Below are 25,029 nucleotides of genomic sequence, written 5' to 3' on the forward strand. Positions count from 1 at the left end.
TAAAACAAACAGAAAGGGAAACGCGTCTGATGATTGCCTTTTTACACAAGTTTAGACCCTGCATATACTGTACACACTAATTTAAAAACTAGTTTGAGTTGTCATCGTACCGTCGAGCAGCGGTTTGTGTTCTCACCACATGCTGTGTCGTTGTCTCTCCACTAGATGGCAGACTGTGGAGGACTCCCTCAGGTGGTGCAGGTGAGTCGAAGCAAAGAAGCAAAGAGATCTTCAACTGTCCGTCTAATGAAGTGTTTGTCACATTGATTTTTAAATATAGAACATCATCAGCCAGTCCAGCTAAAATCTGTTTTTTATTTCCACAGCCTGGAAAACTAGCAGAGGCCTTCAAGTATTTTGTCCAGGGGATGGGCTACAGTGAGTAACGTTACACATCCCTGATTCATCCACCTTCTTTTATACACATGAATACCATTCATCGTCGACTGACTGTGTTTTTTCTGTGAGCTGGAAAAAAGTATTTATTGTCAATCTCTGAGTGACGAGTGAGTTTTTGATTGTTCCAAGCCCAAAACTAACTCCTGTATGTTCAGTGAGGATCTCCTGATGTCTCTGTACAACTGTAGGAAACTGCAACATCACACGTCTCTGTAGCTTTAATACACATCTCTTTTTCACACAAGTGAAGTATCACATTTTTACTGAAGGCAGAATGAAGAGGGTTTGTGAGTTGCAGTTTGCAAACACAACATTAAAGTTTTCCTCTCCATCCTGCTCACAGTGTTTTCATAGAGAGGAGAACTCCCGCCCCTTTAGCTTTGCCCCATGGGACCTAATATGGAGTAAATAAACACTAACATGACGAGGGTTACAGGTGAAAAAGGTGAAAATCACAATAAGTCTGACAACTGCAGTTCTGTGAAAGGACAGTTGGTTCTGGTTCAGTTCTGTGAGCTGCTAATATACATGAGCAGCTACGACATTTAAGGTTTTTTGGAGCGTTTAATGAGATGATGTCACTAACGACACTGTTGGCTGTGTCGTCTTTATAATGACGTAGTTTCACAGTCTGATATTTCATTAGTTTGATGACAAACTGAGACTTTATTGACTTGTGAAATTATCTTTTAAGTTGTTAAACATCATAAGTGCGATTCATGACACAATTCAAACAGAATCACAAAGTGATTTGTCTGTTGTCAGTCACTGTTGTACAGATATATTCTGAATTAAGGGCCCATGGTGGTCCGCCAGAAGGGGCGTGACTTCAGGTGGACCCTGTGCGATGTTATTGGCTCGGGGCTACACACCCTCTTCTCCAAAGGTTGACGCCCAGAAATCTCACAAAACACAGCAAAATTAAAAATAATACACTCTCAGTAGGCCGTCAGTGATGATGACACGTCTCAAGTTTGATGGATTTCTGTGAGTGTAATTTTAATCACAATGTGTTTGCTACTTCCTGTTGGTCTGTGTCCCTCCCATGTTTCTGTCCCAGTGTGAACATGACGCTGTTACACGTCCTGACATCTGAATTATTTACTACATTTACTAAGTAATGTTATTTCAGTTTAGTACTTTTTTATTTTTGTTTGTTTTGTGATCAATTATGAAAAAAGCACTGCAGCCGCAACAAGTTAGCAACGCTGCTTATAGACGCTGCTCGTTCAGAAGGTGTGTGTGTGTGTGTGTGTGTGTGTGTGTGTGTGTGTGTGTGTGTCTACAGCCTGCCTCACTAACTGTACTGTAAGTAGCAGTTTGCCGTGTGCACCTCACAGCAGTGTATGCTCTTGTTCTTCCTCTCTCTCTTTGTCTTTGTTTCCTCCAGTCCCTCATGTTGTATTAAACCACCTCAGCAGCCAATCAGGTATCAGGATTTCAACCAGAATCTTAAACCTTCCGCACCTCCATCTTCATCCGCGTTGCTTCTGTTACTCCCTCCTCTTGTCTGTCCTGTGTGTGTGCGTGTGTGTGTGCGTGTGCGTGTGTGTGTGCGTGTGTGTGTCTGCATGCTGTTGATCAGCTGATCACAGATTTCTTCCCCTCTGCAGTGAGAGTGACCAGCCGGCTGTGCTGCATGCCAACACACTTCAGCTCCGTTCACACTGCAGACACACAGGCTGCTGCTCAGATCTGATAGTTTCATCTGCTCATGTCTGCTGTCGGATCAAATCTATGTAACATTAAGATGAGCTGAAGGCTGCGAGAGGAGGAACAATACCAGAAGACATTAGATCTGTTTTTGGCGTTTCCCTCCTCGGGACTGTAGCAGCCTCTAACCCGGAGCCCCCTGCAGCAGGAAGGTCTGAATCCAGCAGACCTTCAGGGCAGGTCGGCTGCTGGTCTGTCGCTCATTTCTGTTTTTAACTGGAATACTCAGAAGTGTAGGACGCATCTCCCCTGAAGGTACTGCAACATGGATTTAGTTACCTCCTGTGGAATGAAATTAAGTTCCAGGAACGTTTCCTCAATATGACCAGAGAACAGTGGCATCAGGGGCTACATTAAAGGAACAGTTCAGCCAAAAATGAATATCCAGTCCTCCTCTCCTTCTCTTGATGATATAAAGGTGATACAGAGTTGCAGAATTCTGCTGAACAGCTGAAGTAGCTGGTGACTTGATTTAAAACTGAAAAATAACCAAAATGATTTAAAAAACTATTTTAAAAAAGGCTCCAGACGGCTCGTCCGTATTAATCAAAACCTCCAGAGGCCTCGAGATCACAAACGGATTATAATGACGGAGATAATGACTGATGGTCATGCTAATTCTGTGCACTATATCGCAGGTAACGGGATGTTTCTCAGGTTCATGAGGACGTGTCACGTTTTCCTCTCATTCAAGGATGATCATCTTGGCTGAGAGGTGAAACTACTTTAACTTGCTGAGTTCCTGTAGTATAAACATTTTCACACATCAGATCCCTGTTTGTTGCTTCCTCATCATTGTGCGTAACTAATCTAAATTCAGATTTGACGCCTCAGTTTGACAGTTTTTGCATTTTGCTCTCTCAAGTGCTGGAAAAGATTTTCACACTGAGCAGAACATATTTGGAGCTGCGGTGTGAACGGAGCCTCAGACTCACTGTCATCAGATTTGAATCCAGCTGCTCGGTCACAGTGCGGACGATTCAAATCAGCACTCGCTGGTTGGACGATGAGCTGTCCTACAACCAGGACGCACACACATGTCAGAAACAGCTCCACACTGATGATTTCTGTCACTAACAACACACACCTCTCTCTGTCACCCCACAGTGCCCACAGCTGGTATGACCCGGCTGGTTCGCTCCAGGACTCACTCGGCCTCCAGCGTGGGCTCCACAGACGGCATCCGGAGCCGCAGTGCCACCAACACACTGCCAGAGGGCGCTAACTCCACCAGCCCCGAGCACACAGCCGCACAAACCATCGAAATGACTGCGTAGGACTCTCCCTGCTCCGTCTGCTCTCTCTTTACTCTCTGACTCTCCTTCCTTTCCTCTCTTCAGATGCTGTGTGCACTCAGAACTTTCCTCTGTCTAAGACGCAGCCCAACAGTTGTAGTTCTAGTTAACGTTCTTCCCAACGAGATGAGAACGGTCACATGTTACATCCCACACAGTAGAGCCGACTGGTGTCAGAAACGTTAGGTGTCAGCGGCAGCCATGTTGGCTCCACTCTCCTGTACTCTTTAGGATGATGGTGTCAGTTCAGATTTCACCCCCTCCTCCCAGAGCCATGCGGTTGCCATGGTGACTGTAGATGTAACTGTACATGGATTTGAGCTGGTTCATATTTATATTCAGTTGTGTTGTGTTTCTACAGTAGACTGTTCGGACCAGATCAACATTTCTCTTCCTTTAGTTTGGTCCTGAGCTCTTCTTTCTATTATTACGCTCTTATTATAATCATTATTATTTTGTAATGACTTGTTGATGGTGGTGGTGTTGGTTGCTAAGAAGCTTGTTTCCGAGATGATGAACTCGTTTCCTACCCTTCAAATTACAGTGACTGTAAGGGAATATTTCACCAATAATGTAGATGCACTTAACGCCGCTCCGACCCTGGAATACCCGACAAAAGACCTGCGAGTAACCAGAAGAATGTGATGGAAGAACTATTTGACCACTTCAGATTTTAAATATGCTTAAAAAATCATGTAGCATCACAGTATCCACACACTTTGTGCTCCTAAGCTCAGCAATGTATTCGAAAAATAAAAAATAAATAGCACAAAATAACCAGGACGTGTCATTACAGGCTACTCAGAGTAGGGCTGGGCGATATATCGATATAAAACTTATATCGATATATTTTTGAAATGTGATATGGAATTAGACCATATCGCATACATCGATATAGTTCAAATTTGCGCTGTGGTCCTTGCTCCGGGCAAACCGCTGACCCGGAGCTCTCTGCACTGCTCCCCCCGCCCCTCCTCCTTAAAGCACAGAGAGGGGAGGGGCTGGAACAGACACTCCGGCACTCTTCAACAAACACTTTGGTGGCCGCCGTTGCCCCGCACTTTGGCCTTGATACCCCGTGAAAAAATATCATCGCACGGCCACCGGACAGCGTAGCGGGCTTGTCTTTAATTACAGCCACCTGAGTGCACAGTAGTCACTTACAGTAACTTCAGTGAGTCCACGGTTCGCGCAGGTGGAGTCTCATCATCACGATGATCTCACGTGAAAGCCTCTCAAACAGCAGCAGCGTCTCAAAACAGAAGAACGAAACTAACAGCACAGCGAGCGAGCGCAGCCAGCTGTGAGCTGAGGGCGCAGCACTGAAAAGAGAAACTACAAAAAATATTCAATAACTTCACTATTATTCAGAGTGTAGTGCCACCAAAATCACTCCACACATCAGTGGTCTCCTGCTGGTTATTCTACAATTTTTTTGTTTAGAAAAAATGTGCTTTGCCATAATTTGGGGGAATTTCTATTTGGGAGAAATATTTAGTAACACTAATATTCAGTGAGGTGTCACAAAACTCACCTCACCCCAACCCTACTTAACAAAAACTGTTTTGTAATGTAACATTAACTTGATATTGGTATTTAAAAAATGTTTTAATACATAATCCATGTCTTATTATAAATTAGGATGTTATGGTATCAGTCTGAAAGGTAAATCAACACATTTTACTCAGTGGCCTTGGTGCCCCTGACAAAAAAAAAAAGTGAAGGCCACATGGACTTGCCCCTAGAATGACGAAATTCCCACCCACATGTCATATTTGGCTTTGATTTTGACTGAACATTTGCTCTCACTTTGCATAAAAATATTGGGATATATATCGTATATCGATATTCAGCCTAAATATATCGGGATATGACTATTAGTCCATATCGCCCAGCCCTAACTCAGAGAAGAGTAAAGACAAAATATCTGTTGTGTTGTAGATATAACATGTTCTCATCCAGGTGTTGGACGAGTGTTTAGCCCCTTTTCCACCAAACCAGCTGTTCTTGAACTGGTTCTGTTCCACTTTCTCAGAACTTTATCATTATCTCGTGAATCAGCTCATGTTTCCATGTTTTTTTTAAATAATTTTACCCTAATTTAATGACTTAATTTAATCACTGCTTTCTGGGACCGTCCCTCCCAGTAAAAAATAACAAATCACCCACTGAGTGGAACCGTTGTAATCAAGCATGTTAAATCAAATGAACTGTAGATAATGAAGTTTCTGCTCCCGAACACAAAACCTACCTGTTTCTTGATTCCAGCTGGGAAACAACTTTTCAGGTTCAGACGCTCCAAACGGTTTAAAAATTAGGTGCACACACCGAAATGTAACCAGCTCCATGTTGGTGTAAAAGGGGCAAATGAGGACTCGTGTCACATCAGAACGACCATCTTGGTGTTTTACAGAGAAACTAAAGCTTAGTTTAGTGATTTGGTTTTATTGATAATGCACGAGAGGCACAAAGTGAGTTTCTTCAGATTTGAGCTCTCCTAATTGTTTCCTCTCTGTCAGACACACTCGATGCTGCGACTCAAACATTATTGATGATAAAGGAATGCGCAGGTTTTTGTCTGGTGTTTCAGGCTCTGAACGATGAATCATTGGTTTAAATAAATTACCACTGTAAGGTGAAATGTTGCCTTCTTCTCTACCTTCTTCCTGTGGAGGGGATCCTGGAGTGACCAGTTACCTCACGTGTTCCTTTTCTGTTCCTGTATGTGTTTAGTTTGAGTCGAGCGTTACTGAAGCCGCCCTGCACTTTGTTCATCGCACCCGTCAGCATGCTCGTCGTGGAGTTTTGGCATGCAAACTGTACCGTGGTATCAGTCTCGTGAGTAACTGAGATGTTGTGCAGCTGTACACCTGCCTCTCACCAACTCAGAGACAGAAAGACAAACACCTCCGCAGATACACAAGAGAAGTTAAAACTGTTTTTTTTTCCCTCCATGTGGTGTTGCAGTTACAGCTGCACTTCTGTTTTAACGTTTGTAAAGCGTCCTGTTCTCTGGTGTGATGCTGCCCCTGCTGGAGGCCTAAACAACAGCTCCCAGAGCAGGAAGTCAATCCTGGTTTGTCAGCAGCTTTCAGAAGCATTGAAACGTGTCCGGATTAAAAACTCAGCGAGGAGTTTTCTGAACTGACAGGGTCGACCCACAAACTGTATCTCTGGTTCACACACAGTCAAATATTTAGTTATTTTATTCTATATATACACTAACTGTAATTCTGCCGTCTGTTATTGTTATTAATATTTATTACACTATTACTTTGAGTTTGTACTGAAACACTGGTAGCTGTTCTGTTGCTCTGACGTTTGTTGTTCCCCGACTTTTAATGTAAACAAGGTTTGTAATGAAATAAAGCTCATTATCCAAAAAGGTGCTTTGACCTGAACGTTTCTATCAGTTTAGATCAATACTAGTTTAAAAATAGTACAAGTCTGTTGTTCAACATCTGAACAGGTTGGTTATGTCTTTATCTCCTGGATAACATTACATTACTGTGTAAGCAGCATTTTACTGTTGTAGCTGTGGATTCCTGCATCTCCAGGTGAAATTAAGTAAAAAGCTAGTTTATGGTTCATGTGTCACATTTCACAGTGTCAGTCCTCTGCAGTCATCCTGTTGAGTATCTCTTTCATTCAGCAGCCAAGTGTCATTCTCACTTCAATTAAATTAGGATTTACACACAAATAAAAACCCAGCAACATCATATTCATGTAGTTTGGAAGATGTGTCACTTGAGGATCGTCAGTAAATCAGAAGAACAAAAAAAGACTGATCAATGAGAAGCTGATTTATTGTCTTTTTACATTATTTTGTTTCCACTGGCAAACACAAAATGTCTGCTGTGATTTCAGGCTGAAACAAGTGCAACAGATAAACACACTGATGGTCAAAGACATCAGTGGAGATCTACTGAGGCAAACGGCCCGTCAGCAGCGAACACATGCTGGTTTGTAGAAACAGAAGAGTCTGAGGCTGTGAGGAGGCAGCAGCAGGTTTTCAGTCCGTCTGCAGGGTTGTTGTTGGGTTCAGCTGGCAGCAGGTGGCGCTGTTTTGCTGCAGAGTCGACCCAGCAGACCGGCCATCTGCAGCAGGGAGTTCACACCTTCAGCCACCCTCATGTGAGTGTAACCGATCTCCTGCAGGACAGAACCAGGAAATACAACATCAGGTAAGAAGTTCAGATCATGAGGGAAGTCTGGCTGAGTTTGTTTGAGCAATATATACAATATATATCATCATCATCATGAGATATATTTTGTGAACCAGACTGTTCTACTTTTGTGAACGCACCGGTCATCATCCCAGCACTACTGTTTCACACTGAGGTGTTGTGATATTATGATATTTGATTTTGGCGCCCACTTCTGACATTTATGAAGGTCTTGTGAGGAGAATTCAAAATCCAGATGTAGCCTTTATTTTAAAGCTCCTGTTACTGGAGCTCATGAAGATGATCTCAGACTGGAAGCAGGAGGAACAGTCCGCCTGGCTCTGTCCAAAACTGGAGTAAATAAAACACCAACCAGCACCTCTAAAGCTCTGTGATTAAAGCAGGTTAACTGTTCTAGATACTGGTGGTCTGTGTACAGATGTGGTACGAGCACCACCTCTGGATCTGGTGTGCACATTTGTTCTGAAAGCGTATGAAAGAAGACGCAACGTATTTTGACGATGGTGAAACAACGTAAACTTCATTTTGGTGCCGCCTCTTTCTCACCTTGATGAACTCCAGCTTGAGGTACTCGGCCATCTGGTAAGTCTTGCAGACCCTGAAGATGTTTCCGATGATGTCCTCCGGAGAGTAGCCCAGCGCCCACAGCTGCTCCACCACCTTGTAGGCCTCGTCGATGTTCGCGTCCACGCAGTGTCCCAGCATGCTTTTCACCAGCAGAGGGTGAGGCTCGTCGCACACTTTGAAGACGTTCTCGCTGTTGATGTAGCCGAAGCCGGAGTTGGTGGACTGGAGGTTGTTCAACGCCTGCCAACACAAAAACAGGAAGTCAACAAAACAACCATGTGAATTAAGAGTAGAGCGCTGGACTCTGGACTCGAGCCCTCACCTGTCTCATGTCTCCCTGGGCGGTGAAGATGATCGCCTCCAGCCCGTCGTCAGACACCGACAGACGCTCCTGCTCCACCACCTCCTGCAGACGGGCCAGAATCTGTCCGTCCGTCAGTTTGGAGTAACGCAGCACCGCGCAGCGAGACTGGATCGGCTCGATGATTTTATCTGATGCGTTGCAGGCGAGAGCAAAACGTGTCGTCTTCGAGTAGATCTCCATGATCCTCCTCAACGCCTGCTGCGCCCCGTCTGTCATGCTGGAATCAGGATAAAGAATTGATACTTCAAACAGAAGCTGTAAACTTCCAGCTTGTTTTCTTTTGTCCTCATCTTCTGTTCTGGTTTAATGGCACCTGAGTGTGGAGTTGGTGCCACAAACTGTTTATGTTGAGGCGTTAACTTCTAACATTCTCATGATGGATGGAAATACACATAACTCTGACTTTCCTTTCTGATTTTCTGTAATTTTGGTTGAAATGTTCTCTACATGTAGATGGAAAGCTGGCTAATGGTTAAAAAGACAATTAAATGATATATATAATAAATAGCAGTCTGCTGTAACGTTCACTCCCCGGTGATACACCTGTCGTCTCACCTGTCGGCTTCGTCCAGGATGATGATCTTGTGTCGTCCTTTGGGCAGTGTGACTTTCTGCTGAGCAAACATCTTGATCTTGTTCCTCACCACATCGATTCCTCTGCAGACAAACAGTCGATAGTGACTCACTCTCTCATGTACGTACAAACAACAGTAATTTAAACCAGTAGGAGCTGGATTTACAGCGTCAACGTTCACTCAATCTCGAAACTTGGAAAGAGTATAAGGTAAGGCCACTTATTTGGTCGTCAGTTTTTTTTTCTCTTTTAATCAGAGCTACCTCAGCAGGAGTCTCACCTGTCGTTTGAAGCGTTGAGCTCCAGCACAGCGTCTTTCATGGAGGCTCCCAGCAGAGCTCGGGCCAAACACAGGATGCTGGTGGTCTTTCCTGTGCCTGGAGGACCTGGATCACAAGATGGATGTGATTATTAGTGTCACTGACGAGGTGATCCAGCATGCTGCGAGCGTTCATGTCAGTGATAAAGGATTCACACCAGGATGGTTCTGACTAAGAGGGCCAAAAAACAATCTGTCTTGGTACCAGTGAGTTCATTTTGGTTTGGAGGTGACATGATTAGATGAATAATTGATTCATTAACAGAAAATTAATTTGGATAAAAGGTCTAGCTGAATAAACACAGACCATTTATTTAAGATTTTACATAGATACCATTTAGTTGGCTGCAGAGTTTGACTTTATTATTAGGTCACTTTCAGCAAACAGAAATGCAGAAAATGTAACTGGACTCTTTCATGGGGATGAGCAATATATCATTATCCCTTCATCATGATATGAGACAATACATCATCTGTTATTTTTAATAATACATGTACTTTTCAGGACAGTGAATCAACAAGCTGTTCTCAGGGGAGAATAAGGTCCCAGATCACTGTTTGAAGCTAGAGAGGTGGCAGGGTCCGCCACATGTAAACACAGTAAAACAGTACACATGTGAGGTCAGTTTGTTTATTCATCATGAAAACAAAGAGTTTGTTTGTTTAGTTTTTCACTTTTGTAAGAAAAAAGTTTCTCTTCTGATGAAACACACCTACAGAGTGCTGCTTTAACGCCCTGACGGACAGGTGAGCGGGCAGTGATGGACTGTTGATCGGGTTCTTAAATGTTGTGAGCTGGTGAAGATCCTTCAGTCACAGAAACGTCTCAGTAATGTTTCAGTGATGAGGAGGGTGCTACAGAGCAGCATGTAGCAGCAGCAGCATGTAGCAGCAGCAGCTCACTGTGGAGGCGGACTAGCTTTAGTCTACATTCTGTCTGGAGAAGAAGTAAACCTAGTTTCCGTGTCCAGTCCTTCCTCCCTCCGTGTCTGTCCACACTGACCTGCGATGATGATGTTGGGGACGTTTCCCTCCCTGGCGAACACCTCCAGCCGGCTCACGGTCTCCTCGTTCCCCACGATCTCGTTCAGCTTCAGCGGCCGGTACTTCTCCACCCAGGGCAGCTCGTAGGAGCTCCCGGAGCTTTTGGCCGAGGTCTCCCCGGCTTCAGCGTCCGCCTTCTGTCCGCTTTCGGTCGGTTTAGTCCCACTTTCAGTGTCCGCCATCTCCACGTCCATGATGGATGCTGCCTCCGTCACTGCCGCCTGTCAGCCCGCGAACACAAGCGGAACTTTTCCCTCCCTGACAACCACGCGACAGTAAACTGACGTCTCATTGGCCGAGCGTTTATCGGCGACGGCTCTGATTGGTTGAGAGCTGCACACTGAAATCTCGCGATATTTTTATATACACGGTGCCTAAATTAAAAAGAAACGCCACAAACAAAACAAAACAAAAACAAATCATTCATCGTAAGCACAAAAATAGTAAATTATACCAATAAATTTAGATTACAAACCATTCAGTTATTCAGAAGATGAAGAGTTAATGTACACACAGGTTTTCAGATGAAAAAATATAAGACTGCATTTTTATTTTTATCTTTTATTCCAATAATATAATATAATAATAATAATAATAATAATAATAATGATAGATGACTTATCAAACATGGAATTAAATACTAAAATGAGCGCTAAAATATACAAGAGGAACAAAGATAAATATCTAAAATAATTACCAAAAAACAAACAGGAAACCAATAGAATGAGCCGGCAACTCACATGCTCTCTGATAAAACTAAGTTTTGAGAGGACACTGACTCAGACTGACAGTATATGTGTGTATAAACAGGCAGTAATAAATATATACTGTATACTGAGATGTAAACAGATTGGAGACAGTAAGTAACCAAGCAGCAGGTGAAGCGATAGTATGACACACAGTACCTGTAGCCAAATTAAAGTATGAATGTGACAGTAAGCCTTTGGTGACATTGATGTATCAGTACACAGCGACACATTTAAATCTGCATTTAGTGATTTTGACAGAAGCAGTGCAACAAGCTTTAAATGCAAAACTGACATTTAATCACTTTATAGAGTTGATATGATGAACATGATAGTGAATGTTGATATCCAGCAGACACAGAGCGGCTCTTCAGCTGGTAACTGCTCCACTGTGTTCACCAGCCGGTCCCTAACTGCTCCTGTCTGCTGTTTGGTGGTGAGCAGGTAGTGTGCAGGTGTGTTTACAGCTGACAGGTGCAGTAGATCTTCATTGGCTGATTCTTTCCTGTGTAAACAAACTAAATAAACAAACTCTCTTTGTTTCCATGACTGAATAAACAAACTGACATCAAATGAAAACACAGTTTATACTGTTTTACTTTGTTTATATTTGGCGGACCCTGCCACCTCTCTCGTCTTGTTCTCTAAATGTTGCTCTGGGACTGTATTTTCCTCTGAGAACAGCTTTTTTATCTCATTGACTTTTTGAAAACAGAGATATTTCTGAGTTTGTATCATTACCTTTCTGATTTTTGTCTCCAAAAACTATATCGTGCCTCAAGTATTCAAAAGTAATTTTCTGGCAATAGATGTACTTAAAGGGTAACTCCACCACTTTTACACATTGGATGTGATAACAGGTCTTGTTGCATTGTAGGTAGTGTAGACACATGTTTTACAGGCAGTTTTAAATGCTCTAAATTGATACAGCAAAACCAGAAATATCGCCTTCTTTATTCCACACATTCTTCGGCTTTTTCAAAACTTGATGCCTACATTACCCACAATGCAATGTAGCCACTGAGTGACATCACTTGGTTCAGTTTATCATATTACATGTAGCTTCCTATAGAAATGTTTTTATTTTATTTTTTTACACATAAACAAATGTATATACAAAAAATAAATTAAAAAAAATTGCTTTCTATAGGAGTTCTCCAAGAGACTGACAAAAAGCTAAAAGAGCATAAAATGCTCAATAGAGGGGGAAATGTGTGTGTGTGTATATATCTACAAATTTCGATATATTATTTACTATATATCGCTTATAATAGTTAGTATTTGTATGAATGTAATGTTGATATTATTATCTTGTATAGAAATGGATGCGGTACAGAGGCCTGAGACCGGAAGTCGTCATCAGCCGAGCCTGAAGCACTTCCTACTTCCGCAAACACAGCTCTGTGAAGCTTCCCCGTTTATCGGTTGATCAATGCGGCGGGTTGGCTTCTGCCTTTCGTTTCCTGGTTCCATTTAATATTTCCAACAGTTCCGACATTTATGAGTGATTGATCGTCAACATGACGGCCAACAGCCGCTGTTCCGCCGCGGAGCCGCCGGGCCTGGAGACCCAGCGACGGGAGATCGAGTCTCTGCTGCGGCAGTGTGAGCTCCGCGCTGGGGACAGTTGGTGAGAGTCCGCCCGCTCTGCTACACACACACACACACACACACACACACACACACAGTGACAGGGCTAACTGATAGCATCACACGGCTAACGTTACCTAACGCTTATTAATAGCTTTAGCGGCAGAGTCAAGCCGCTCGGGTGTCGCGGTGAGTCTGTTGGGGCACTTTGACGGCTCGGTGTCGGGTGTTAGCCGCTGTTGCTGTGTAGCTCATGCTAACCGAGCGGACGTTGCTGGCCGTTAGCCGTCGCAGCTAACGTTAACGCTAGCTTGTCAACCAGCTGGTACGTTCACGGTCGCCTCGTAAGCTTCCAGTTTTGATTCTTCTCAGAGCTGGACTTCCCAGATTGTACTCCTATCACGTCATCATAGTTTCATAGTGAAGCAGAACTGCAGCTTACGAACATTTTCACTTTCAGCTGATCCACTAATTATTTTTGTTAAGCGACCAGCTAATGTTTTTTGTGTTGAAGGAGCACTCTATTAATCAGAAGAGAAAACACATCAGTGACTGATTGTTTTTACACAGAAACAACCTAAATAATCAAAATCTCTTGCTTCCATGACTGAATAAACAAACTGACCTGCTTTACTTTGGTGGCGGACCCTGCCACCTTTCTAGCTTCAAACAGTTTGTTTATTCAGTTATGGAGAAAATGCATATCTCTGAGTTTTTACTACTACCTCATTAATATTGTAAATATTAAAACTCTGACTTTGTATTGTATCTACAAGTTGCTAGTTTTCTCTGAAACAGTCTAAAATCCAAAGAAATGAACATCACAATGATATAAAACAAAGAAAAGCAGAAAATTCAACACTACATCTGAGTCTCAGCGTGATCACTGCGTCAAACTACTCTGTGCTATTACAGTTGTTGCTTCATTGGTTATAGATTTATACTACAAAGATACATAACAAATAGGACATTTTCCAGACATGAATATGTTAGTAAGATTCAACATGTTTATTTTCACTCTGTAAAAGTTCACTTGTGTGAAATTCTTTTTGCTGAGAGGCTCCTCTACAGAAATGGCAAATAGTTAGTAAATAAGATGTATATATGAAATAGAAATGATAAAAGTACAATGATAAATAAAGATAAAACCAAATAGAAATATGGACAGTGGGGAAAAGGTCCAGCAGTATATCTATTTATGTGTATGTACATAAGACAATACAATGTGTTAATATAGTATAAATAGCAATAAAGCAAACGGTATAAAACCAGGAAATGAAAGTGATTAATTGAAGGTGCAGCAGAAATGGTGGCAGTAAGATGACGTACATAACATTTAAACCAATATTGAACCAGCCGAAGTGACAAGTAAACCATATTCAAATTTGGACAACCAAATCAGGCTTCTAGTTTAGTTCAGTCTCCTTCAGTCTAAACTCAGTCTGTCTGTGAGAGTAGACGTGGGATCTCATGAGGTGGATCCAAACTTCAAACCTGATGTTCAAAATTAGATTCCCTCTGAGAAACTCTCAGCAGCGCTCAGTTAAAACAGAAGCTTTCTGCTGCCGCTGGCACCAAACAGGGTTTAAACTTCACTCGATTTAATTCTCCGTTCGCTGTCAACACTTTGGTGAATCACAGAGCCGACCAGGAAACTTTAACACATCAGGTCAGCGAACTTTACTTTACACAAGCACAGTCTGATAACACAAGTCCTGCACCAGGATTGGTTTTACTGCCTGTGACAGTCCAGCCACACATGATCTTTGCTGTTACGGATTTTTTGACGAATATACTGATCTACAGGTGCATGTTACAGTAGAGCGCACACACACACACACACACCACACACACACACACACACACACACACACACACACAGCAGAACAAGGGGCAGGTGTTGGACCTGATTGTAGAAAAGGTTGATTTTTGGACAGTTTATGGTGTCATGTTATTGATCATTACATCTCTGAACCCGACTGACAGGCAGCTGATACACTTTCAGCTTTATGAGCTGCTGTGTCCGGGAAGTTTCCTCTCTTGGTTTTGTGGTTTGAGCAGCGTTTTTTCATGTCATGTTATTAACACGTCTGTATGATGCTTCCTGTGTGCTGCAGGTACGTGGTGGAGCGCCGCTGGTATGAACAGTGGAAGGGGTTTGTGGAGACGGGAGACCAGAACTCGTCATCATTCCCTGGTCAGATCGACAACACCGAGCTGTTTGAGGGTCAGTAAACGCCTCGCTAACGCCTCATGATGTCATCACCGCCAACAGCTCTCCTCGTCTTCTTCTTCATCTTCTCGCTTGTCCTCTTTACATACTCTTTGTTTTCTTCTTCTTCTCGGTTGTCTTCCTCTTCTTCTACTACTCCCTTACAGCTCTGATCTCTCACTTCTTTTCTGTCACTGTCATGATTCTGAAGATATTTGTCTGTCTGCTCTGATCTGAGATCCTCAACCACAACAACAAACACCTGAAAACAGACTTTTTAAAATGATCTAACAGAAGTATTGCTGTATCGGTCTGAAGCTCAGACTGGGTTCTGCCTTCATAATTAGTCAGTTGGAACAGGTTTAAAGATGCTGGCTGACTGCGACGTCAGGTTCAAAACAGTTCTGACTGAAGTGTTTCCTGTTTTCAGATCTGGACTCGTACCACCTGAAGGAGCGTCTGGTGGAGAACGAGGACTTCATGTTGGTGCCGGCTGAGGCCTGGCACAAGCTGCTGACCTGGTACGGCATGGTGGACGGTCAGCCGCCGCTGGAACGCAAGGTAACGCCTCCACACGCCAGATACACGCCAGATACACGGCAGCCAATCAGTGTCGCCGTTTAATGTTTGGAGTCCAAATTGAGAGTGGTCGATATCTGGTGATTCTGGACTTTAGACAGTCTAACTCTGTGTGTGTGTGTGTGTGTGTGTGTGTTAGGTGGTGGACCTGCCCAGCACTCTGAAGGTGGAGGTTTACCCTGTTGAGATCTTCCTCTGTCTCCATAGCAACATGGAGAACGTCATCACCTCACAGTTCAGCCGCGCAGACAACATCCGTGAGTTGGTTTTTGTGTTAGAGAACTTTGAGGGTCTAAACTCTGACCTGACCTGAAGTTCTGAGGTCCTGGTTTAGGTTAGGCTGTTAACGTGTGTGTGTGTGTGTGTGTGTGTGTGTGTGTGTGTGTGTGTGTGTGTGTGTGTGTGTGTGTGTGTGTGTGTAGAGTCGATCCAGAAGGCGATCTGCGAGGCCTTCTCGGTGCCTCCGGGCTCCGAGTGTCGTCTGTGGATGAAGAGTTCGGACAGCAGCTGCGAGCGTCTCAGGAACATCCACATGAGCGTGTTGGACGCCTGTTTGAGCTCAGGGATGGTGAGGACACACACACACACACTCACACACACACACACAGACACACACACAGTTTTGCATCACAGATAGAATGTCACCAGATCTGTAGATTCATTCATTCAGGTTTATAATCAGGTAGATCCTTAAAACAATCCTGTGACTCAACACGAGACTCTTTGAAAACATTAACTTCCTCATAGCAGCAACTGTCCAACTCATAGGTGTGTGTGCGTGTGTGCGTGCGTGCGTGTGTGTGTGTGTCAGACGGTGATCATGGAGACGAGGAATGCTGACGGCACCTGGCCGAGCTCCAGACCTCAGATCATGTAAGAACACGTCTCCGTCTCTCATTGAACTGTAACATCTTTATTTTTCTGTTTGTTTGTTTGTTTGTTTTTCTGTCTTTCTCTTCCTTCCTTCTTCTTTCACTGCCTTTTGTTTATTCCTCCCATTCTTTCTTCCTGTCTGGCAGCTCTGCTTGGTGTTGGACCTATCTATCTCCTGAACCATCAGACTTTCAGTTTTGTTTTCTCTGAAATCCTCCTCCCTCGTTCTTCCCTCCCTCTTGCTTTTCTTTCTATTCCTTGCTCAACCTTTTGTTTAATCGTTTTGCCTCCTTTGACTTTGTGCTCGTCCTGCCCTCATCACTACATATGTCAGATCTGTTCCAGGTCATTTACTGGATTTTACTGAAAACACTTCTGTTAAATGAATTCATCTTGTAAAAGTTATGATTTTTTATTTTAAGTTTGGCCCTGTAAGCTAATTTTTCACTGGATTGGGTTGAGATTTGTCCTGGAGATTTATGAGACCCTTATGATTATTAACATTACGTAATTATTTAAATAGTTACAGAACAAAAAATCTGTCATTTTCAGCAATCTCCACTAGTTTTTACTGTCTTGCAAACAAATGTTGGTTCTGTGTTCTCCTCCTGTTTGTCATGTGAACGAGCTGAGCAGTTGAACTGATCTGACGTCAGTTTTATTCAGTCTGATGTGAATGTTGGTCTCATGAGATTCTGGTCGTTCAGGAGGAACTCTGTGGAGGATCAGGACTCGTACCGAGGACAGCCGGGAGTCTGCGGCCTCACCAACCTGGGCAACACCTGCTTCATGAACTCAGCGCTACAGGTCTCACACACACACACACACACACACACACACACACACACACACACACACACACACACACACACTAGTTGTGTTCCCGTCTTCTAGTAAAGCGACTTTGAAGCTGAACTAAAAATAAAAGCAAATCATGCTTGTTTCTATCAGCTAGTTTGAAACGAGTAAACTGAGACAGACTGCAAAGAGTTTCCTCCTCCTCCTCCTCCTCTTCCTCCTCCTCCTCCTCCTCCTCCTCTTCCTCTTCCTCCTCCTCCTCCTCCTCCTCCTTGTTACACTAAACCCTGTTTAAGAGGAGCAGCGCAGCATCATGAAACCTGCTCAGTACATAATTAACTCCTGGCTGGTGTCGGTGTTGCTCTTCAGGTTTCTCCACAGTCTGAATCATCTGGGCTGCACTGAGTCTCTGTCTCTGCTCAAACCATTTCATACATGTTCATTTAAAACCTTCATTAAGTGTGTTGTCAGGTATCAGGTCAGGTGTGTCACAGTGTTTAACAGCTTCACAACATCTAAACCCCCTCAGCATCAGGACTCTTGTCTCTTTTTTAACTCGTCCCGTCTCCTCGTCTCTCTGCAGTGTCTCAGTAACACGGCTCCTCTGACCGAGTACTTCCTGCAGAGCTCCTACCTGGAGGAGCTGAACTTCACCAACCCTCTGGGTATGAAGGGCGAGATCGCCGAGGCCTACGCTGACGTCATCAAACAGATGTGGTCTGGGAGGCATTACTCTGTGGTGCCGCGCGTCTTCAAGGTACCAAACTGTGATGTCACAACTTAACATCTGGGCAGGAACTAAAAAGAAAAGCCCCGAATCGTTAATAAACCCAGCAGCAAAACCTCATAGTTTGTTTCATCAGCACAGACAATGCTGTAAGTTAGACTGTGGTTACCACATTCCACTCCGGTAGAAACAGATGAGAGATCAGTGAGGCAGCAGTCTGTCAGCTGAAACTCAGAACAGGAACCGAGGAGTGAAACTCCAAACCACCGAGACTCACAGAGGAGATACAGAGAGCTGAACACAGAGGAGATCATCACACCGTCGCTGCTCCCCCGGGTTCCACCGAGCCGCGTCACCGCCACGACGCTGTCGCTGGAGGATTAATAATCACAATACTTTCAGTTTAATCATTTTTCCCGTCATTCTCTATAATAACCTGATCTGACACAGTGACCATCTGAGCAGACAAAGATCATGTCGTCCCGACCCGACACGAGCTGGTCAGCAGCAGGACGGACAGATTGATTTCTCTGCCGAGTCTCTTTTTGTTTCAGTTAAACAGATTTACAGTTTGAGATTTATCCATTCTGAGGAGATTTTAACAGGCTGTGTTGGGTGTGAAATATTCTGACTGAGTGCTCGTAGTCTCATCGCACTCCATCGTTAATGACTGAAGCTTCAAGTTTATTGAATTTAAAACTGTGAAGTTACCAGACAGAAAGAAAATGTGATGCATTACCTCATCTGTGTGTTGTTGCATGTCATGATTTCTGTGTGTGTGTGTGTGTGTGTGTGTGTGTGTGTGTGTGTGTGTGTGTGTGTGTGTGTGCAGACGAAGGTGGGTCACTTTGCGTCTCAGTTTCTGGGCTACCAGCAGCATGACAGTCAGGAGCTGCTGTCCTTCCTGCTGGACGGGCTGCATGAAGACCTGAACAGAGTCAAAAACAAAGAGTACATCGAGCTACGAGACGCCGACGGACGACCCGACCAGGTGAGCTTCTCCGACCACACCTGAGAACCAGCTGGTTCCAGTCACGTCTTGTTTTCCTTTCCTGTCACCTCAGTGTTTCTCCAGACAAACCTCACAACTGTTTAATCTTCTCCTCATTATTCCCGTTTCTCCTTCCTGTCCCGCAGGAAGTGGCCGAGGAGGCGTGGCGCAACCACCGCCGGCGGAACGACTCTGTGATCGTCGACACGTTTCACGGCCTCTTCAAGTCCACGCTCGTCTGTCCGGAGTGCCACAAGGTCTCTGTGACCTTCGACCCCTTCTGCTACCTGAGCGTCCCACTTCCTGTCAGCAAGGAGCGCGTCATGGAGGTCTTCTTCGTGTCTCTGGACCCCTACGCCAAACCTGCACAGGTGACCGCTTCTACCTGCTGTTGAATAACCAGCAGTTCACTGTTTGTGACTGACTGAATGTTCTCTCTGCTTTGATAATCTTAAACATGAATGAGGACAGTTTGGAATATTAAACAATAATGTACGGCTACATGAATGTGATGTGAAATGTTTTCTGGTGTGTGTTCGCAGCATCGCGTTGTGGTTCCTAAAGCAGGAAAAGTGTCCGACCTCTGCTCCGCTCTGTCAGAGATGACCAGCATCCCTCCCACACAGGTCAGAGTGTGTGTGTGTGTCTGTGTGTGTGTGTGTGTGTTTACAGTACAGATGTTCACGTGTGAGTCACTTCACAGGATTACAGAGATGTCATCACCACCATCAGAAAACCTTTTGAGTTTCTTTTCTCGTCACCAACAGAACATGTGAATGTTTTATTTGATAACTGTGTTTTTTTTTACGATTTTTTCTGGCATAGACACCTTCATTAGCAGTAGACAGACAGGAAACACGGGAGAGAGAGGGGGAGGTGACATGCAGCAAAGGACCACCGGCCGGAATTGAACCGAGGTCGGCTGCGTTTATGGCACGCGCTCTAACCACTCGACCACCTGCTGTTGTTTGATTCTTGGTGTCACTCGACTTTCTGTCTTCTAATCAGAAGTCTTTCAGTTGGTTCAGACGCTGTTTTAGAGCGTTTTTTAATTTCGACAGCTAAAGAACCGTCTCACGGGCAGGAAACCTGGTTCCAGACTGGCACCAACACTTTGCTGGTCTAGAACAAACCACTTACATCAGGGGCCGGGGGAGAGGGGTCTTATTGTGACCATGGACCAACTCAAACTGCTTACGACCGCCGTTTTTAAAAATCAGAGCTAGTGTGTGGTGTTCTGACTTATTCATGGGAGAATAAAGAAAAGATTTTCAGTGTGGACACCAAATCAAAGAGCAGTGGTGCGAGGACACAACGCCAGAAACATCACTCGAGAAGAGTGGATGTGATCCGCCATAGCTGCTCCTCGTAAAGTTGATGAATTGGAGATGTGTACAGTGACTGAGTGACGCCCGCTGAAAAGCAAACCGGGTCTTAAAAGGTTAAAAAATCGAACCAAACCAGAACTTGGTTCAGTTCTAACATGTTGTGCTCACACTACATGACTTGACAGTGGACTGACGCTGTGTTTCAGATGGTGGTAGCTGACGTGTTCAACCATCGTTTCTATAAGATCTACAACACTGACGAGTCTCTGAGCTGCATTCTGGACCGAGACGACATCTTTGTGTAAGAAAACGCTTCATCAGCCATTATTTTCTGAGCGGTTGGTTTCCTGTCAGACTGTCTGTTTGCTGACTCATGAGCCGGACGTTCACCCTGTTCAGGTACGAGCTGAGCGTGCTGGAGGAGCAGCAGGAGGAGCAGGTGCTGCTGGCTCTCTACCTGAGGGAGCGCTCGCACTACAGAGACTACGGCTCGGGCAGCAGCTCGTACGGCACAACGCTGTTCGGACACCCGCTGCTGCTCAGCGTGCCGCGCAGCAGCTGCAGCCGGGAGGCGCTCTACAACCTGTTCCTGCAGAGACTGGCGTGAGCACAACACACACACACACACACACACACACACAACACAGACACACACAGAACATTCAAAAAAATGTAAGTCGTTTCTTTTGTGTGCAGGCGCTATGTGCGACCTCCTGACCCCTCTGAAGAGTTGGAGGAGGAGGAAGAAGAGGAGGAAGAGGAGGAGGAAGAAGAGCTGTACAAGACTCAGACCAACGGCATCAGTGACGGTAATGTCACCAACTCAACATCAATAACACTGTTCATATTTATATTCAGAGTATTTAACAGAATCAGAGTCGACGCAGAGCAGCAGGCGGGTCGGGTTAGTTTCACGTCTCGTCTCGTGCAGCAGCTCAAACTGGTCGAGTTTATGTGAACCGAGCGAGCAGCAGTTAGCAGCAGTTAGCAGCAGTTAGCAGCAGCCTCCACCATGTTTTGCTGTGATGTAATAGAGTTGAAATCTGAGCACACAGGGCACGAGAGAGAGCGGTCGCAGTCACCGGCTGGTGCAGGTTATCCCGTCTGTGTTACACTGAATCTGGACAAACACGATTTCCTAACGAGGCTGAATTGTAAAAGATTTACAGAAACATGTCATGGAAAACTTGCAAGGTTTCCACGTGCACATGACATATTTTCACAAGTTGCTCTCTGCCTGGTCTAAGTTTATTTTTCATTTATTCACATTGTTTATTAAAGAACAAATCAAACTTTAGTGGTTGTTGTGAGAAATAAAACCATGAAGTGTCACAGTCTCATTCACGGCTCCTGTTGTGTTCCACTGGGCCGGCCGGATCACAGGTGACACCTAGTGGTGAAGTCCAGCATTTGTCTGAATGTGCAACCAGTTTGAACAGAAACAGAAAAAACGTACATTCACATTATTCTACAAAGAAAACACTCATGTTTAAAATAAATCTGCCACAAAGAAACAGCTCGAGTGTGATAATCAGCTGTCCATCTAAATAAGGATGCACGGTGTAGTAAACATGTAGAGGCGTCACTTTCTTCACTGTTTATCTGACAGTTTAGAGACAGACAGTCAAGTGATTCATCAAAAACTGCTTTAATTAACATTAATGTACAGGACAATAACTGTTCTCAGCTCTGTGTAACTGCAGCTCAGGATTATCTCCACTCTGATTGGTGCAGCTCAGGATTATCTCCACTCTGATTGGTGCAGCTCAGGATTATCTCCACTCTGATTGGTGCAGCTCAGGATTATCTCCACTCTGATTGGTCCGGTCTTGTTTTCCAGATGAGGAGCAGGAGGTTGCAGAGAAAGCCGGGCCCTCTCAGACAGAACCCTGCGACGGCGATGCATCAGCCAACGGCCAATCAGAACGCACTGCCACAGCAGAGCCGGTCCCCGCCGTCAACCACACGCAGCCCTTATTGGACCACGGTGACACTGAGACCAGTAACGGGTCCCAGAACCAGACTGAGCCCCTCTGCAACGCCGATGCTAACACTGATGCCGTCGATCCCTGCGAGACCACCGACCCTACTGACCCCACCGAGCCCACCGAGCCCGGCTCAGCACCACCAGCAGAACAATCACAGCAGCCCTGTGACACCACAGAGGAAGACAAGCAGGAGGAGGCGTGTTCTCCCAGCCCACCAGCCAATGAGCAGCCAGCTAAGAGGAGGACGTGTCGCAAGAGGAGGAAGAGTCTGTTCACCATCCAGGCGGTCAACTCCAACGGGACGACTGAGAGAGGGTCCGGAGAGGGAGGCAGCGCCGTGTCCTTCAGCTGTACGTACACACACACGCACGCACACACACACACACACACACACACACACACACACACGCACGCACGCACGCACGCACGCACACACACGACCAACCAACCACAGAACTTATAACTCAATAAACCCGACTCCCTCAACAAATCAAACAGTTTGGAGAGTAACAGAAGCTCCGAGGAGAACTAAAGAATTTTCTCTGGTCACAATTATTTTCTGAGAACTGAAATTAGTTTCTCAGGATAATCTCTGTAAGCTCCTTCATTTATTACTTTTAAATATGTGAAAGTGTTTTAGGAGTAGAAACATTTAGGAGAATTTTTTTAATTCAGGAGATTTTTTTTTTTTTTTTTTCATGTTTGAACTGGGCAAAAAAATAAAAGTTTCAATTAAATTTTTTTAATGCAAAGTTTGAAAAAGATGTCAGATTTTTTCCGTTTTCGATCCTGGTTAAAACATGAAATTCAATTAATTTTCTCTTCCTGTTTGAAACGGAGCCGCGGCCGTCGAGGGTTCAGCCTCTTTAAACAGGATAAATATTCAGACTTTAACAACTGAGCTGCTGTTGACTGCTCTGGTCAAACAGAGTTAGTTATTTTTTTAAGCAGGATAAAAATATTTTTTTGTTAACTTAATTTCCTGTATGTAAAATAGTATAAACTTTTTTAAACTTGTTTTTATTTTGCCAGAAAAGTATCACATTTCCCAACCGAGCAGAAAAAACTGATGGTTATTCTTTATGAAAAAGGGATTTTTTACATTTAAAATTCTGAAAATGTTTTGTGGAAGTTCTCCAGTCTGAGAAACAAGTCAGGATGTGTTGATGTTTTTTTACAGGAGATAAAATTATTTCCTTTGACTTTTTTCTCAGTTTTTTTGTTCACTGGGTTATAGGCATGAAACGCAAAGTGAAGAATTCTGAATATGCACAAAAACATTTTTTTTCTTTCATAAATACATTTCAGTTTTTCAAGAGTAAAACCTTCTGACTTCAGGAGTTGAAGGAATGTTGAAAGATTATTCTGGAAACATTTTTCCCACCAGACACGGAAAGAAAACAATGTAGAGCAAAGTGAGTAAATCTCTCCCTCGGTGCTCCTGTAGCTGAGTGAGGAGAAACTTTACAAACTTGGTGAAACGCTCTCCGACACATTCTTCATTATTTTGTCCTTGTTGTAAACTCATCTGTATGGTTCTGTGTGCTGTGTTGATGAATGTCACTGACTCCAGATCTGCCTCTGTGTGTCTGCAGCTCAGCCTTATGTGGCCATCGACTGGGACCCCGAGATGAAGAAGAGATTCTACAACGAGAACGAGGCCGAGGTCAGTGAGAACACATGTGTTTATTATTAACACACCGTCTGACTGTAAAGAGATGCAGGAAAGACTAAAACATTTAAAAATACCAAACTGATGATGAATCAGTTTTTAACAGTCGGGAAAGAAACGGCTCCTGCTGTGTGTTTGACATGTTTGTAAGACTTTAATGTTTTTCTGTGATTTAAACACGATGTGAAACGTTTCTTTAATGTTCCCGTGTAGAAATATGTGAAACACGCCAGCATGGAGGTTCCTCAGCAGCAGACCACAGTCCAGCTGCAGGAGTGTATCGAGCTGTTCACCACTGTGGAGACACTGGAGGAGGAGAACCCATGGTAACACACACACACACACACACACTTCACTCTTCATGTTGTCGCCTACAACACAAAGCTGTCTCCACCTTCTCCTGGTTAGTTGTCACTCAGGACAACCCCTGCAGTACATCAAGCGCTCCCACTCAGCTCTGTCATGTGTCTTTGCTGCGGTGGTGGAACAAGCTCTTACTGGCTATCAACAAATCAATCACTCATGATTGTAGCCAATCGTGTTCCCTTTTCAGAGCAGTATGTGCAGCTGGGTTGTGTTCTGGTGTGAAGTCCTGCTGAGACACGACAGGTTTTCTAAGAGTTAAATAATCAATAAGTTTGATTGTCAAGTTAATCTGAAGCTGTCGGTGAAACAACAACCCTCCTCCCAGCAATACTGTAAAGTAACTTATTACTTTCACACAATGGTAACTAATTATGTGTGTGTGTGTGTGTGTGCGTGCAGGTACTGTCCGGTGTGTAAGAAGCACCAGCTCGCCACGAAGAAGCTGGACCTCTGGTCTCTGCCGGAGGTTCTCATCATCCACCTCAAGAGGTTCTCCTACACCAAGTTCACCAGAGAGAAACTCGACAGCATCGTGGACTTCCCTCTCAGGTACACACACACACACACACACACACACACACACACACACACACACAGCAGGGTCAGACACTCTGGACACTGAGCCATGTGTGTGTGTGTGTGGTTGTTGTTGCAGAGAACTGGACTTCTCTGGCTGCCTGCTGAGGAAAAATCTGTC

At 44.3% G+C, this 25,029-nt stretch overlaps 4 protein-coding genes across 5 annotated transcripts in view; 3 read left to right on the forward strand and 1 right to left on the reverse strand.

The window, feature by feature from the left end:
• Window positions 1-4,181, forward strand: part of LOC115584972 (protein NDRG3-like) — a 21,125-nt gene extending 16,944 nt beyond the window's left edge. Inside the window, exons 14-17 of one of the 2 annotated variants that reach the window (XM_030422958.1) lie at window positions 166-201; window positions 327-378; window positions 1,790-1,828; window positions 3,220-4,181. In XM_030422958.1, coding sequence (XP_030278818.1) covers window positions 166-201; window positions 327-378; window positions 1,790-1,828; window positions 3,220-3,389 — 297 coding nt within the window. In that variant the 3' untranslated portion in view covers window positions 3,390-4,181. The remainder of the gene's footprint in view (window positions 1-165; window positions 202-326; window positions 379-1,789; window positions 1,829-3,219) is intronic. The other variant, XM_030422959.1, reaches the window with a different exon arrangement.
• LOC115585697 (uncharacterized) overlaps window positions 1-25,029 on the forward strand; it is a 510,933-nt gene that overhangs the window by 115,481 nt on the left and 370,423 nt on the right. The window lies entirely within an intron of this gene.
• Window positions 7,194-10,693, reverse strand: rfc2 (replication factor C (activator 1) 2). The gene is made up of 6 exons (XM_030422960.1): window positions 10,422-10,693; window positions 9,380-9,485; window positions 9,081-9,182; window positions 8,484-8,742; window positions 8,141-8,401; window positions 7,194-7,559 (listed from the first exon to the last, which is right to left on the reverse strand). The coding sequence occupies exons 1-6, from the start codon at window positions 10,654-10,656 to the stop codon at window positions 7,449-7,451; spliced, it is 1,074 nt and encodes a 357-aa protein (XP_030278820.1). The 5' UTR covers window positions 10,657-10,693; the 3' UTR covers window positions 7,194-7,448.
• The window catches only part of usp11 (ubiquitin specific peptidase 11), a 14,468-nt gene continuing 1,992 nt past the window's right edge, over window positions 12,554-25,029 (forward strand). The window contains exons 1-19 of the mRNA XM_030422871.1: window positions 12,554-12,838; window positions 14,916-15,025; window positions 15,441-15,571; window positions 15,729-15,846; window positions 16,012-16,157; window positions 16,401-16,462; window positions 17,170-17,269; window positions 17,844-18,017; window positions 18,820-18,978; window positions 19,125-19,349; window positions 19,521-19,604; window positions 20,513-20,607; window positions 20,706-20,909; window positions 21,003-21,115; window positions 22,147-22,644; window positions 23,890-23,960; window positions 24,180-24,292; window positions 24,732-24,881; window positions 24,988-25,026. Of these exons, the coding sequence (XP_030278731.1) occupies window positions 12,729-12,838; window positions 14,916-15,025; window positions 15,441-15,571; window positions 15,729-15,846; window positions 16,012-16,157; window positions 16,401-16,462; window positions 17,170-17,269; window positions 17,844-18,017; window positions 18,820-18,978; window positions 19,125-19,349; window positions 19,521-19,604; window positions 20,513-20,607; window positions 20,706-20,909; window positions 21,003-21,115; window positions 22,147-22,644; window positions 23,890-23,960; window positions 24,180-24,292; window positions 24,732-24,881; window positions 24,988-25,026 (2,702 nt within the window). The 5' untranslated portion in view covers window positions 12,554-12,728. The remainder of the gene's footprint in view (window positions 12,839-14,915; window positions 15,026-15,440; window positions 15,572-15,728; window positions 15,847-16,011; window positions 16,158-16,400; window positions 16,463-17,169; window positions 17,270-17,843; window positions 18,018-18,819; window positions 18,979-19,124; window positions 19,350-19,520; window positions 19,605-20,512; window positions 20,608-20,705; window positions 20,910-21,002; window positions 21,116-22,146; window positions 22,645-23,889; window positions 23,961-24,179; window positions 24,293-24,731; window positions 24,882-24,987; window positions 25,027-25,029) is intronic.

The sequence above is a fragment of the Sparus aurata genome, chromosome 7 (assembly GCF_900880675.1).
Source record: "Sparus aurata chromosome 7, fSpaAur1.1, whole genome shotgun sequence".
Classification (NCBI taxonomy): Eukaryota; Metazoa; Chordata; class Actinopteri; order Spariformes; family Sparidae; genus Sparus; species Sparus aurata.

Coding starts and splice junctions, on each gene's coding strand:
- rfc2 (XM_030422960.1), bottom strand. CDS start 10,656: ATGGACGTGGAGATGGCGGACACTGAAAGTGGGACTAAACCGACCGAA. Junction 9,183..9,379: donor CTCAACGCTTCAAACGACAG/GTGAGACTCCTG, acceptor GTTTGTCTGCAG/AGGAATCGATGTGGTGAGGA. Junction 8,743..9,080: donor ATCCTGGACGAAGCCGACAG/GTGAGACGACAG, acceptor TCCTGATTCCAG/CATGACAGACGGGGCGCAGC.